We start from the raw sequence: 15,200 nt of genomic DNA, 5'->3' as shown, positions 1-15,200 counted from the left end.
TGTGCATAATATGAACAAGCAACCCATTCCCCATAAGTTTTAATTATTTGGTAACATTTTAAAACTTACAATTGTTATACGTAATTTTCACAAGATATCTATCTTGTGCTTCAAAGGTTCTTAATTATTAACAGACTAATAACATAATTAATGATCTATCCTATGTACTCTAATAATAGAAGGCGGCAAAAACAGAAAAACACATCACCTGATGATGTGTAGATTAATTTTGAAACCTTATAAAAAAACAATTGAAAAATCAAATCAATCCTCTGAGTGTACATGTGAAGAACAAATAAAATGTTTTCAAACTTTGAAACATAAATAATTTAATTAATTCGTTTCAAGACATTTACATTATTATTAATTGTAAGATTCATTAATAAAGTATTGGAGAAGTTACTCAAAAGCTAGACCTTTTAACGTAATTCAAGAAAAAGAGAGCCACTAGATCTCCTTTCAACTTTTAACCATTAATGGAGCGGAAAGGTCGATAAACAAAAATCATAAAGTGAATAGATTCTGTGAAAAAAGAATTAAAGAAGTGTCCCTTTCTCTTCATAATATTCTTTGTCTTGTCTATTTTTCTTTTTTTTCAATTAATTATTTCTAGAATTTTTCACCGAAAGAACTTTGATTATATTGTCACCTCCAAAAGGTATAAACTTTTTCTTAATTGCTAGCTAGCTCCATGCTGAATTTGGAAAAGATTGATGAATGACAAAGGAAAATAAGAGAGAAAAGGAAGGAAAAAGATTGCATAATTGCCCGACATTGGACTTTAGTTTCTCTTTGGATTCTTGTTCAAAGACAAACATGATGGCATTTGATTCTATAATTAATATAATATTAATTACTTATATTATATTCTCATACCACCAATGAAAACCCTGATCATAATTAAAAGACACCCTATAAATAAACATGAAAGCTATCTAATTAATTAACAAATAAAAACCCTAGAACACTCAACTAGCTACTTAATTAAGCCTCTAGGAAGTCGCCAGCATGAAGAGGGTTTTATCTGTATTGCTTTTCATCTTCTTAATTTGCTGTAAAGCGCTTCCATATTCTTCTTCTGAAAGCACTCTGACCTCAAAAGCAACTGGTATATCCAATCACTTAGCCGAAGAAAAACAGCTCAACAAGAGAACTATCTCTTACTTTTGTATTATATTTTTCTTAATCTACAATGAAGCAATAACAACATATTCTTATTTGTGCAGATGGGTTTGGGAGCAAAGTTATGAAATCAAAGCCAAAAGGAGTGTATGAAGCTCTTCATTTGGGGAATGTTGGAAAAGGAAAGGAAGTTTTTCATCAGATGAAGAAAGCGAACAAGGGAGTTTATGGTGGTGGAGATACGCTTCGTCCAAAGCGCAAGAAGGGTGGAGCATCCTCCTCCTTAGTTCCTGAATCTTCCTCTTTGGTGCTTTGGACTTTGGTGATTGAGTTACTCTTTTTTCTGTTCATTTGAATGGTTAAGATTGATGGGCGTGTCGCACGATAAAGAAAAGAATGTCGAAAGATGATACGTTTATACCAGTTTATAGATTCGAATTAATTTGCATACTTATGTTTATATGTCTCTTAGGGTTAATTTGAGGGCAAGAAAGTGAAACTTTGTAATTAAATAATCTGTTTCTGTCAATTTTAATCTTTCCTTAGCTAAATGAATGTTTTTCAAAGGTTTGCAATTAATGCATGTGTGTTCTTAATTTTACCTTTTTGTTAATAAGGAAAAGATTTTACGTGCACTTGGTACTATTAATCTAATTATTTTCTTTCGATAAGTCATTGGTTTTCAGATCATGTTTTTCTTCTGCTATAAGCTTTACCTGAACGAAAATAAAAGTATGATTTGTGTTCAATAAAAAAGATAAATAACTTTATTGTATCTTTAAAAACTCTGCATTATTCAATTCATTAGACCATCGTTCTTGATTTTTACATTAAAAAAATTTGTATTCTCAAATCGTTGATGCCAAATTTCAAGAATGAATCATTTTACAATACAATAGAGTATCAAAAGAGAAGGGAATATTAAATAGTAAAGCGGGATTATCTCATTCTAATTAATACTTTACAATATGCCATAAACTTTCATTTGTCGGGACCAAAGCTCATTATGTAGGCCTACAGCACAATCTAGTGGCTTTGATTGGAGCACCGTAGTTTCAACTATTTTTTTTTTTTTTTTTTTTTTTATTACTTGCTATTTTAATGGTTTGTAGTATCTCAACCAATTTTGAGATCTATTTAACACCTTACAAGTCCAAGATGTCCAGGCCAGCTGACCTCAACTAATTTTCGGGGTCCATTAAATATCATACAAGCCCAGAATATTTAGGTCAACTTGTGCACACCTTAACTAATTTTCAAGGTCCATTGAACACCCTACAAGCTTGAGATGTCACGGTCAACTTACAAGTACCTCAACTGATTCTCGGGGTCCATTGAACACCAACAGGGACAATTTTTTATTTTTTATTTTTTTTTTTGTGATGGGGTGTTCGACCAATTTACGCTCACTTCAACTAATTTCGAGGTCTAATGAACATCTTACAAGCTCATGATGTCCAAGTCAGCTTGTGTGTATCTCAACTGATTTTTGGAGTCCATGGAACATCCTACAAACCTAGGATATCCAGGCCAGTTTACGCTCACATTAACTAATTCCCAGGGTCCATTGAACACCCTAAAAGCTCGGGATATTAGGTCAACTTACATGTATCTCAACTAATTATCGGGGTCCATTAAACACCTACAAGTTCAATGAAACAGGTAAATCACAAATATAGTAAGTGACCACTTAGTAAGACTAAGATCTTACCATATGATCACAGTAAGACTAAGATCTTACCATATGACCACAAGCCAAAGTGGTAGTTTTATTTTATTACACAACACATTTTTAGAATGTTGAAATGATAGTAAATTTATCTTTCTTTTATCATGTGAATAAATTTTGTAAAGCTTCACGTCAAAATTTTTCTTTAAATTTCTCATATGTTTAATTACAACAAAATTATGTGGAATAGATTCCAGACTTTCTTACTTCATTCAATCGTTGTCCAGTAAAAACATGTTACATTCGAACTCAGCTTAGGCTGGACCACTAAATAATCAATTGTAGACCTCAAATGCTCATCCTTTATCTTCTTCAAAGCTCTCCGAATCCTCTCCACCGTGTTCACAAACGGCTCTGACTTGAGGTCTCCGGAGAAGGCGACTGGTGAAGCCGTGAAGAGTGCTTTTCCGAAGTATCCAACTGGGAGTGGAGGGTTCAATCTCGACCGTCCATCAGTTGCAATGTATAACTTGGTTACTTGATTGTCGGAGTTCACGTGCCTTGCATGTGCACCGCCATATGTGGGCAGCTTTCACTTTTGAGAAACGGGGATAAATTCTTGACTGACGCTGGTGGAATCCTGGTTTGGAACGCGAAAACTCAATCGGATTCTCTGGTTCAATTAGTCCTATTAGACTCTGGCAACCTTGTACTCCGTAATTAGGAGAATGCTACCCTCTGGCAAAGCTTTAATTCGCCAACAGACGCTCTTCTTCCTGAACAGCCACTCACCAAAGACACACAACTTGTATCATCGAGAAGCGAAGACAACATTTCTTCAGGTTTTTACAAGTTTTATTTCGATAACAACAATGTTCTCCGACTTCTTTATGTGGTCCTGAGACATCCAGTGTCTATTGGCCAAACCCAGACATGCTAATCTGGGATACAGGCAGGAGAACATATGACAACAGAAGAACCGCAGTATTAGACGATTTTCCAAACATGCTCAATTCATGGCTTCTGCGGACCTAACAGTGTATGCAGTTATGTTCCAAAAACTCGTAGGATGTGCTCTTGCTTACCTGGTTTCAAGATAAAAAATCCCACTGACTGGTCTTATGGTTGCGAACCTGAATAAAAACTCTATTGCAACCACACTGAGGTTAGTTTCCTCCAACTCCCACATGTTTATGCCTATGGCCACGATATACGCTATATTTCAAATTCCACAATAAATGATTTTGAAAACGAATGCTTGCGATCTTGCCATTGCAAGGGCTTCTTTTTCCGTTTTTGCAGTGGCGTCTATAACTGCTACCCTAAACTGCTCTTGTTTAATGGCCATTATTCACCTGATGTTGATGAAATCTTGTACCTAAAATTGCCCAGGATTTTGTTTTATGGCAAGGGAAAGTCCCAAACAATGTCGATGTTGAATTATATGGGCGGAGATAGAATACATGAAAAACCGAAGAAGGAAACTGAATTAACTTTGTTTCTGCTGTGGTTTGTGTGTGGTGCTGGAGGAGTAGAGATGATCTGTATGATCCTTTTGGCGGGGTATTTCCTATATAGGAAAAATGGAGAGCCCGATGCAACTATGGCCGGGTACAATCTCATCGCGACTGGACTCAGAAAATTTAGTTACATTGAGCTGAAAAAAAGCCTCCCGGGGTTTTACTGAAGAGATTGGAAGAGGTGCGGCAAGCATTGTGTACAAAGACATTTTATGTGATGGACGAGTCGCAGCAATTTGGCAACTCAATGAAGCCAACCAAGGAGAAGTAGAATTTCAAGGAGAAGCTAGAACCATTGGGAAGCTTTACCTCACGAATTTGGTAGAGATGTGAGGATATTGGGAAGAGGGAAAGCACAGGCTAAGGGTTTGGCTTATTTACATGAAAGGTGCTTAGAGTGGATTCTACACTGTGATGTAAAGCCACAGAACATACTCTTGGACTCCAATTTCCAACAAAAGGTGGCAGATTTTGGCTTGTCTAAGCTGTTGAATAGAAGTGGCCTAAACAATTCAAGCTTCTCAAGAATAAAAGCAACTAGAGGTTACATGACACCTGAATGGGTTTACAACCTCCCTCTATCACCTCAAAAGTTAATGTTTACAGCTATGGGGTCGTTGTCTTGGAGATGATAACAGGAAAGAGCCCAACGGGAATCCAAACCCTAGACAACGAAGGACATGGACGACTGGTCACATGAGTTAGAGAGAAGATGAATGTTGAGGCTACAACAGGAGAATCATGGATGGAAGAAAATTACAGACCCCTTGGTGGGCTGTGATTAACACACAAATAAGATGGAGCGTTTGGTTAGAGTGACGTTGAAAGGAAGAACTGGATTCAATTTCCAATTGCTCTGTTTTTTTCTGTGAACAGTAACTGGGATACCAAGTCCAAACTGAATTCTTAGTTAAAAGAAACAGAAGAAAGCTAAAAAAATCTAACAGACAAGAAGAAGATAATTAATCCATTTTTTTCAATAAAGAGAGATTTCACAAGATATCCGAGAAGTACATATCTAGTAAACCCAACATACAATCAAATAGAATCGATTTACATTACAGAAATGTGACACAACATATACTACTGCAGAAATCAAATATCATAGCAGCTCAACCAGCAGTTGCATAAATGCATTGGACATGGCATTTTACAAGGAAAATAAATAAAAGCCATAATTTGCTATAGAACCCTCTTGTCGCGAACTATAAAGACCAGTAGATGCAAGAAGTTTTGCCAGGAGAATAGCATGGCCAATCAAATTCGGAAAATATCAGTTTGGAACCGCTCATCATACAACCTCCAATGACCATACCTATCTGTGTGAAAAACTGACCTGGGAATGTAGAAATTTGGCTTTATAATCTGCTTCAAATTCTTCAAATTGGATGTGGTATTGACAATATCCCGACTGGTGAAATTTATGCACCCAGATAAATCCAAACACTCCATATTCAAACACCCTTCACAAATTAAACAAAGGCCTCTAGCTGATAACTTGGAGAACCGAAGTTCGAGGTGCTCGAGATTAGGCATAAATCTAGCAATCGCAGAAGCTTCTGAGTCTCCATCTTGAGGACAAGCGTTTAGATACTCTTTAGGGACAATTCCCTCATGTTGGGAAGCATCCCAATTCATAAGGTTTCGCTTAAGAACTTTAAGATTCTGGCAATTCCTGCCAATAATTGCCAGAGATTGATGAGATACTTCATAGCAATAGCTAATGTCCAGCTCCCTAAGCTTGGAGCATCGAAAGGCTATCCTAGTCAAGGAATTATCAGTTACATTGGGACAGCTCTTAATTGAAAGAACCTCAAGGTTTGGGCACCTGAAAATTCAATAAAGCAAGTTTACAACTTCAAATTGTAAACCATGACTAACAAATTACACAGAATAATATAATTGGCAGTATATTTAATATCAAATAGACCCACTAATTTAAAGTACACCATGTTCAAAAATTTAAAACAGAGTCTACATGATGTTAACCAAAACTGCAGAAGAAAAATCGATAATATTAGCTAAAGGTAAAACCCAAAAACATGATAAGAGCAGAAAAATTTTCAAGGATGATTCTATGGTTTTAGCAAGTAATGTTACTGAACCGATTAAAGTTAACAATCAAGAATAACAACATTTGTTACTTAAATAATGTTACGTTAAAATTTTAATCTCGTTACCATCTACCACTGAATATTACTATGTGTTACAAGTACAACAAGCCAATCTAGTATAAGCCTTACCATAGCTAGCACCAATAACATCACCAATGAGATACTCTAATAACATGTAACGATGTTTTGGTAAAAAAATGATACTTTTAGCAAGACAAGTACAATAACATTCAATGTTTACCAAATACTTTTTAGAGTTATTATAACATCTATATTACCAAAACATCTTTACACGTTACTAAAATATCCAATGGATTACATTACCATTATCATTTCCTAACCATTCCCTTCTACCATACATGATTCACCACAGGTCTTACTACGCTAGCAGGACCAATAAACGTTACTAATACAGATTTTAATAACATGTAATGATGTTTTGGTAACACATAATGCAAATTTGGTAACATTCAATATGTTACCAATTAAATTACTCAAAGATTTATATCATCAAAATATCATTACATGTTATTAAAATATCCTATCAATAAGATACCCTTATCATATCGATATCATACACAATGTTACAATCATGAATAATTACTTAATCTTATACAAAACTTCGAATAATGCTACATCTCTCAATTGATATCCCGAATTCTCAATCCGGATTCGCAAGTGATTATCATTCTAGGTACACCGAACATTTACACATCACTATCACTAAAGACAAACCATAATTAAATAAATAAAATTTGGGATTGTACTTCGGATTCCTACTATTATTCTTTTATCTATCTCTTATTTATCACCACAATACCATACGAAAAGGTTCATCCCAGTAACACTACCAACTGATTCAAATGCAATCCTTTTTTTTTTTTTTCCCTGAAAACAAGTTGCAATCCTAAAAATCACTGCAAATTCATTTCCCACAATTTTTTTAACTCAGTTATATTCGAATTTTACAAACATTTAAAAAAACGAGACTTTTATCAAAAATTTGTGATCAAATACGCGTACCTTTCAGCGGCGAAACTGAGGGCGCGATCAGAGCAGTGTCTGGTTTTGATTTCCACGAGAGACCCCTCACTCCATTCGATAACAGACCGCAGCATGGAGTCGATTCGCCTCTCGAACTCGGGGGTCCACCAGCGAGGCGACTCGGCGAGTGACTCGAAGTGGGTCTCGAGATCGAACGCCGAGTGGAAAACCGGGTCCTTGCAGGCGGAGAACCACGACCTGCAGACGAACATGGGGCCGGTCCATCGCTGGGTTAGAGTGAGTCGGGAGAGGATGTTCAATAGACACACATGAGTCAACTCGGCCCAGTTGGAACTCGGTGCTGAGTCTGTCTCGTTTTCTTCTTGGTTGCTCATTTTGTTTTGCTTTGATGATGATAAAATTGATGAAATGAGGATGAAACTGTTAATACATATAATAAAGGATATTATATAATTGCCACTTGGATGCACACGTGTCCTCTTATACTAATATTTTATTATTATTTAATTTTTCAATCGATTTTGGATGAGAAATCTCTATATTTGACTTGACAATAAGTTTCTCAACAGGGGAAATCCTCATGAGACTCCAATGTAATTATATTTTTTTTGTATTTTAATTGGACCCACTTAGACTAATCTCTATAAATGATTAATATAGTATCTTATCATTATGGTCATTCACTTGCATCATGAGAGTCAAGAAGATCCGAACCCATAATTTAATTTTTAATTTACGGAGTTCGTGAGTTGTCTCAAGATGTTTAATATTATATACTACTTAGATACATTCCATTGTTCATAGATTTGTGGGTATTTTAATTCACCAAAGGTGAAATTGGGACAAAATTTCTTTATAGAACAATCACAATTCACACCAGTATATTACATATGAAACTGTAAACTAAATTCTGTATATTATATACATAGATTAGCAATTCAAGGGAGGAAGATCAGACAAATCCTGGTAAGGTTCAATCCTGAACTTCCTGAAAACTTGACTACCAAAAACCAAGAATCCTACAGAATATCCGCCAACAGCAGCCACCAACACACCGATATTGAAAGACATAACAGCAAGCATTAACAGGTAAGCCAGAGCAACCCTGATGGCATACATGAGCGTCTGCAAAAGCCCAGCCGTGACAACACTGCTGGTGCTTGACTTCACCAGCCGGGCATGCGAGAGCCACTCGACTAGCAGAGATATTACAAACACTAAAACCAAGGCTGATATGTAACCACCAAAGCTCTCACCCGGCCAGCCTGGGAATATAATTTCTGTCTTCGAACCCCAGAAAAATGTCAAGGGTGGCATCTTGAGAGTAAAAGATAGAAAGGAAAAATGAAACAGAGAGTGCAATTATAAGAGAAAGAGTAGAGATTTTGTGTAATGATGTAGTACTAAAACTTTGTATGTGTAATTTGTACTACCTGGTGCTCCACTTGAGAGAGGAAAAAGGAAAAAAGGGAAGAAGATTTGTGGCTTCATAGTGAGTGACACTATCACTTGATGCTAAGCTATAAGTTTCTGGCAATCTATTCATCAAGATGCCATAAGATGGAGCCACATGTACTACGCGACAATGCCTACAATATCAAGGTGATTAAAATATGATATCAATTGATGTTTTTATAGAAACATAGTGGGTTTAGCTTTTTTTGATGTACTACACACCACAATGAGGTTAAGTGTAGTACAAGATTTTAGTCCCTCCCTTTTGCGAAAAAATTTTCTAAGTTTTCTTTTGGGGGCCTATTTGGCTCTTGTGTGTGGCTGATGTTATGGCAATATCTCAAATGTCACCGGTGCATCTGTGCTCAAAACATGAACATCTTTAGAGCCTAATTCTATCTGATCTGATGGTTCACGGTCCTCGACATCCTTGATTAACTAATTTATAGTATGTCAAGATGTCTGAATCAGAAGCACTAAGAAAGATCCAAGAACTTTTCCCAGATTCAATTTTCAGCTATAAGAAGACTCATGGTGTATACAGTAGGTGAAAAGGCGAGGAAGAGGGTGCCATCTACAGGAAGGTGATTCTCACTACAATTCAGTGATCTTCATACAATAGAAATTCTAAAGCTGGCTAACCATTCAATGAAGAGTTCACCTTCAATCAGATTTTCAATTGTAATCTGCAGCCAACAAAAGGTAAAGACTCTGTTTGACCAAACGATACCATGATATTATCAAGGAAAACTATATTTTCATGCAAGTCCTATATATCACCAGAATTTATTGAAGTCATTGATCATGACATAGTTTTCACAATCATGGCAAGCTACTTTGCCTACAATCTTATTGATTAAAACATGCTCACCAGACCTCAAAAAAAGTCAAAAACTATCGCACAATTTTCACAATACTGGCAGCCTGGCATGTTATTTTTGCCTACTAACCTCCTGTCCCTGTAACACCTTTAACATGAACCAACTTAAGACTTAAAACATGCAACTCAGGGTAATGCAACATTTACAAAGTTAGGATCCCAGCTTTGAATCTCAATGACATGACAATACTACATTCATTGTAGGAGAATGTAATAAACGATATTACATTCTTATTAGTAAAGTGATACTGACACATCACAATAAAATCAATTGAAATCTGAAGTTGGGATCACATATTTGTATATATAGCAGCACTATTCTCATAATAGTGTATATAGATTATCCTTCCACTACAACAAAAGGGACTGTATATGGTATTGATTATATGAACAAACGAAATATTGCTATTATGAATTAACTCTTGACTAACCAGTATAAACAAAAGCACAGAAATCTTCCTTCTGAAATAATTGAGAACATGTCAATGGATAGAAGATTTAGACATATAAAACAGATAATGGTATTCAACATTAAAATTACTAACCATCAAGATGAACTTGAGAAAGGTATAATTTTTAATCTTTTCTAATTAGAAGTGATATTGAACAGTGCATTCCACCTAGGTTCTAATGGAATCTCAAATTGCTGCCTAGCTTAGAAATGTATGAGAAAACAGGGTATTATGCATAAAGCAAACTGAAATGAGTTTTTTTAAGTCTTGATGTGAAATCTACAAGGAGAACATTACGAGGAAACAGCAACCATTGGATTTTGAGAGGTACAGATAAAAGGTGCCTTCCTCAAAGATTGAAATGACACTAGGCTAAACGAATCAGATGCACCAAGCAGTTCTACTGTAATTTATGTTAAGAGTGAATGTAACACCCCGACCCAACACTGTCAAGATATTGTTCATTTTGGTAGCCTAGGTGATCTAACTCCGAAGCCCAAGCCTCACGGTTTTGTTTTCAAGCCCAAAAACCTTTGCTTAAGCCCAACAATCTGGGATGTCTCATTCCCCCCCCGGCCCCCCTTCCTTTCGGATCCAACGTCCTCATTGCAATCTCTCTTGGGCTAGGGTAAGACCTCTTGGCTCTAATACCAATTGTTAACACCAAGTGAGACATCCCACATCGCTTGGAAAGGAGAGCATTGAGTTGATTAAATACCAAAGAAATCTCCCAAATGTTAAGACACGTTTAGGACTTAAGCAAGGGTTCTTGGGCCTAAAAAAAAAACTGTGATAGGCTAGGCTTTGGAATCTAGCCACCTAACAAAGTGGACAATATCTTGACAGTGTTGGGCTGGCTATAAGCAAGGGTGTTACAGTGAACATAACACTTTGAATATTATTTTGTTTCTTCTCCATTTTGAGCCAAGCAAAACTGAATTGTACATCACTCACATTGACTTCTATGTTGTTGGGCTCGAGTTTTCCTCATGTTGAGGATGGCTCAAGCAGAATTGAGAAAGCCTATCTTTTTGTTGAAGCCTATGGAGATTGTTTTAGAGTTAGGTTTTGTATCAACAAAATAACGAATAAAAAGAGGTGAAGAGGGGAGCGACCGAAGGGGAAAAGAAGAAAAAGAGAAAAAAGGTGTTCGCAATAGATTTGATCAAGCCTCTGATGAATAGTCTCCCATGGTCCAATTGAGATGCAATTTTACCAATATGTTCCTGACTCAAGCCTCTTCATTCTGAACAGTGGAAATTGAATTCGGAACAGGTTTATTTCAATAAATCGCACATAAACAATAACGTCATTTTGTGAGATTTCTACATTATTTTGCTGTATGAGTGTTGGATTTCAAAAAGTACTGTTCTTGAGCTAGTTTAGCTAGGAAAGAACACTTCTATAAGCTTGTTGATTGATGTAATTGAAACTATATATAAGGAGTATAATTATGCATTATACATTGTACTCTATTCAGTTGTTTCCTAATAGATTTACACAAAAAGGAGAATTAGTGATTTTTACCCATCAAAGTGGTATCAGAGCTGTGAGCTTTCTCTGGGTATACGATACTATTCACATATATGGGTATTGTTCATAAATACATACAATAAGTTGAATCAAACTAGCAATTGTTGTTTTCTTGTGTTGGATGATGGAAGCAAATTTGAGTAGAATGATTACTTTGAATGAATCCAATTACCACACTTGGCAAGGAAAAATGGAAGACCTCCTTTATGTGAAAATTTTCATTTACCTATTTTTGCTCTGATACTACTTTGATGGGTAAAAACCACTAATTTTCCTTCTTCGTGTGAATATATTAGGAAACAACTGAATAGATATATAATGCAAAATTATACTCTTTATATACAATTTCAATTACACTGATCAACAAGCTTATACAAGTGTTCTTCCCTAGCTAAAATAGAAGCAAAACTTTCACAACTATCTCAAGAACAATATTTCTTGGAATCAAACACTCATACATTAAAATAATGAAGAAATCTCACAAAATGGAGTTGTTTATGCACGATTTACTGTAACAAACCTGGTCCAAATTCAATCTCCACCATTCAGAATGAAGAGGCTTGAGTCAGGAACGTACCAGTAAAATTGCAGCTCGATCGAACCACGAGAGGTGTCATTGTTTGAGGCTTCATGAATCTATTGTGAACCCTTTTTTCTCTTTTCTCTTTTTCTCTTCTCACCTTCGGCCACTCCCTTCTTCCCCTTTTTCTATTCTCTATTTTGTTAATACAAAACCTAACTCTAAAACAATCTACACGGGCTTTACTAAACAAAAAAAAGGGTCTTTCTCAATTTTGCTTGGACCATCCTTCACAAGAGGGAAACCTAAGTCCAATATAAGTTACTAGTCTAATTTATTGTCACTAACTCATATTTCGTTGTCTAGAATTATCTAAAGTAAAGAATCACATTTATGAAGAGAATGTAAATTAATAAGGAATATGGTAGATAGAAAAATGATGGGTTTAGTTTAATGATGGAGTTACAAGTTAGTTTGGGTAAGACTCATTGAGTCTTATATAACGAGGTAACCTCTAACCATTTAGAACAAACCAAGACGGGAGATCTATAGATTTCCTCTTTCAAACACTTCTCAATTCTTATTCTTCCAAAATAATTCTTGTTTTTCCCTAACAAATTTATATTAGTGTTACAAAGATCTTGAAGATATAGTAAGATAATTTCCTTTTAAGTTCACATACTCAAACAAAACAAGTATCATGAATGGATTAAGAAGATGAAGACATAGCTTAGTTTGTTGAACACTTTTAAGGATAAATCATAAAGAACTATACAGTCACTCTATCCCAAATACAAAAGATGGAATCGTTCTATCCCAAATACAGACAATGGAATCGTTCTATTCTAAGTACAAAGGATAACTTTGAAGGCAGCAAAAAGAAGATCAAAAAAATGATATTAATGCCCTTTATGATGATGGGTTTGAGAAGGGTACTGCAACCATTGTCATAAAAGTATGAGTTGCTCTAAGCATCCTATCAAAGAGAATAAAAAGTAAATGTGCTTCTTCCAACTTTAAGAGGTGTGTATAATCTCTCCATATGAAAGACTCTGAATCTATTTTCACTGATTTTAATAGCGTTTTAGAAGTCCCTATTCAATTAAAAAGAATTGGTAAAAAGTTTAATAGTACTTACATAATAGAAAGAATTCTCTACATCTTGAACCCAATATTAGAGCATATTGATGTAACTATCAAAGAAAATAAAGGTTTGTAGGCCATGCCTATTGAACAACTCATAAGAGATTCAAACTCTTGGACCTTTCTTTAGACAATGGTTACATTCACAACATTCTCATACCCATTACATTCTCATACCCATTATCATTAAAGGATGACAAACATGAAGATTATTTTTTTTTTCTCCTATTTGCAGCCTTCAAAATATTCATTTGTACTTGGGATAAGAATATTCTAATCTTGTGGTTCCTCAACAATCTCCCATGTATCTTGCGAACTGAGCAATGCTTTCATTTCAATATTCTAATTATCATAGTTACTTTGTTTGAGCAAAAAAGTGACTCACTTGCCATGTTCAATATCTTTATAATTCTAATACCATTTTCTAACTTCAGAATATTCTAACAAGGATAAGGAGGAAGAAATGTTTAAAAGGGGACTTCTATTAATTACTCATCTTGACTTGTACAAAATGGCTAGAAAGTTACCTTATATAAACTCAAGATACACGAACTTCTAACCATTTTCATTAAACTAAATCTACTGCCTTCCTCATCAACTTGCATCAGCCACATTCCTTATTTATATATATTTAATAACTCCCTCCTTAAATGAGATATTTTACAATAATCCTAGACAAGCACAATGTGAACTAGCAAACAACAAATTGGACCAAAAACAAGTGAGCCTAATGTGAATGACATGCAACTTAATGTTGCGTGAACTCAAATCCAGTGGGCCATAAGGCAATTGCTGTCATATTTGAAGCAAAACACCTCAATTAACATATATAGATACCAATCAACATTTTCCAAAAATACTATTACACAAGCAATCAACAATCACATAGATTCATCCATTTCCACAAACCCAAGACATTTAAATCCATTATTTAGCCAGTCAGAACGAATCCAAAAGATATCTACTGCACAAGACATAATTTCTTAGTTTTAAGATTCAAAATTTTGAAATTTATATGATCAAGACTGTGACCACACCACACAACTAACATACTTCTGCCAATCAACTCTATAATGCCAAAGATAATCAAAACTAAGACAATATATAACCAATTTCAGCTATTAACAAATTTGAACTTCAGCATCCATCATCAATAAGAAGAACCTTTAAACATCTTACATCAGATCAATACAAAGTAAAGAGTTTAACTTCATGACATTACAAAGCAGTTGGATGAGGAAAAACACAAAGGAAAATACCCCGGAGAAGTACTATGGCTCGCGATAGTAAAGGGGACGCCTGTATTCATCGAAGTACTCATCACGATCCACAAACACAATGGCATACAAAGCATAGATTATACCAGGAATATATCCAAGAATTGTTAGCAGCAAGCAAATGCAGAACTCAACCTGCAAAACATTAAACTCAGTCTTAATATTGAAAAAGAACGAAAGTAGAATTATTTGCATGCTCAAAAATTAAGCTCCGTTCCAGTTAAACGAATTCTAGGCATTTTCTTAGAAACCAAACAAAGAATCAGAAAACAAGATACAAAGAGAATTTGAATGCATGAAAAAGGAGAGAGAAACTAGTTTGGCTATGTTTCTGCACTACAATACACGAAAAAATTTAGCTTGAGAAAATAAATTCCAGCCAACTAAACAGGAAAAAAAAAAAAAAAAAAAAAGTTTTTACATTAAAACACAAAAACAACAGATTAAGTGAGAAAGTAGATCAGCTGTGCTTAGTTCTTAGAAAATTTAAGAACAAATCAAGCTGCATTT

At 35.1% G+C, this 15,200-nt stretch overlaps 3 protein-coding genes across 3 annotated transcripts; 1 reads left to right on the top strand and 2 right to left on the bottom strand.

The window, feature by feature from the left end:
* Positions 1-963: 963 nt before the first annotated feature.
* LOC116144611 lies at positions 964-1,742 on the top strand. The gene is made up of 2 exons (XM_031430053.1): positions 964-1,108; positions 1,227-1,742. Exons 1-2 carry the CDS (start codon positions 1,009-1,011, stop codon positions 1,475-1,477), a joined length of 351 nt encoding a protein of 116 aa, XP_031285913.1. The 5' UTR covers positions 964-1,008; the 3' UTR covers positions 1,478-1,742.
* A 3,523-nt stretch (positions 1,743-5,265) lies between these two features.
* On the bottom strand, positions 5,266-8,747 carry LOC116144644 (F-box protein SKIP1). The gene is made up of 3 exons (XM_031430097.1): positions 8,427-8,747; positions 7,449-7,915; positions 5,266-6,139 (listed from the first exon to the last, which is right to left on the bottom strand). The coding sequence occupies exons 1-3, from the start codon at positions 8,745-8,747 to the stop codon at positions 5,569-5,571; spliced, it is 1,359 nt and encodes a 452-aa protein (XP_031285957.1). The 3' UTR covers positions 5,266-5,568.
* Positions 8,748-14,518: 5,771 nt separating this feature from the next.
* Positions 14,519-14,900, bottom strand: LOC116144657 (UPF0057 membrane protein At2g24040-like). The gene has a single exon (XM_031430116.1). It carries the CDS (start codon positions 14,883-14,885, stop codon positions 14,685-14,687), a length of 201 nt encoding a protein of 66 aa, XP_031285976.1. The 5' UTR covers positions 14,886-14,900; the 3' UTR covers positions 14,519-14,684.
* Between the last annotated feature and the right edge of the window lie 300 nt (positions 14,901-15,200).

Source organism: Pistacia vera, unplaced genomic scaffold, assembly GCF_008641045.1.
Source record: "Pistacia vera cultivar Batoury unplaced genomic scaffold, PisVer_v2 Contig45, whole genome shotgun sequence".
In the NCBI taxonomy this organism is placed as follows: domain Eukaryota; kingdom Viridiplantae; phylum Streptophyta; class Magnoliopsida; order Sapindales; family Anacardiaceae; genus Pistacia; species Pistacia vera.
Note: the sequence above shows the minus strand (reverse complement) of the source record. Positions and strands in the feature narration are given on the sequence as shown.

What these genes read in the sequence shown, in the direction of transcription:
- LOC116144657 (XM_031430116.1), bottom strand. Translation starts at nt 14,885, where the DNA reads ATGCAAATAATTCTACTTTCGTTCTTTTTCAATATTAAGACTGAGTTT.
- LOC116144611 (XM_031430053.1), top strand. Translation starts at nt 1,009, where the DNA reads ATGAAGAGGGTTTTATCTGTATTGCTTTTCATCTTCTTAATTTGCTGT. An exon ending in TCTGACCTCAAAAGCAACTG is followed by an intron (nt 1,109 to 1,226) that starts GTATATCCAATC and finishes TTATTTGTGCAG; the next exon opens with ATGGGTTTGGGAGCAAAGTT.
- LOC116144644 (XM_031430097.1), bottom strand. Translation starts at nt 8,747, where the DNA reads ATGCCACCCTTGACATTTTTCTGGGGTTCGAAGACAGAAATTATATTC. An exon ending in TCTTGGTTTTTGGTAGTCAA is followed by an intron (nt 7,916 to 8,426) that starts GTTTTCAGGAAG and finishes ATAAAATATTAG; the next exon opens with TATAAGAGGACACGTGTGCA. An exon ending in CTCAGTTTCGCCGCTGAAAG is followed by an intron (nt 6,140 to 7,448) that starts GTACGCGTATTT and finishes TTGAATTTTCAG; the next exon opens with GTGCCCAAACCTTGAGGTTC.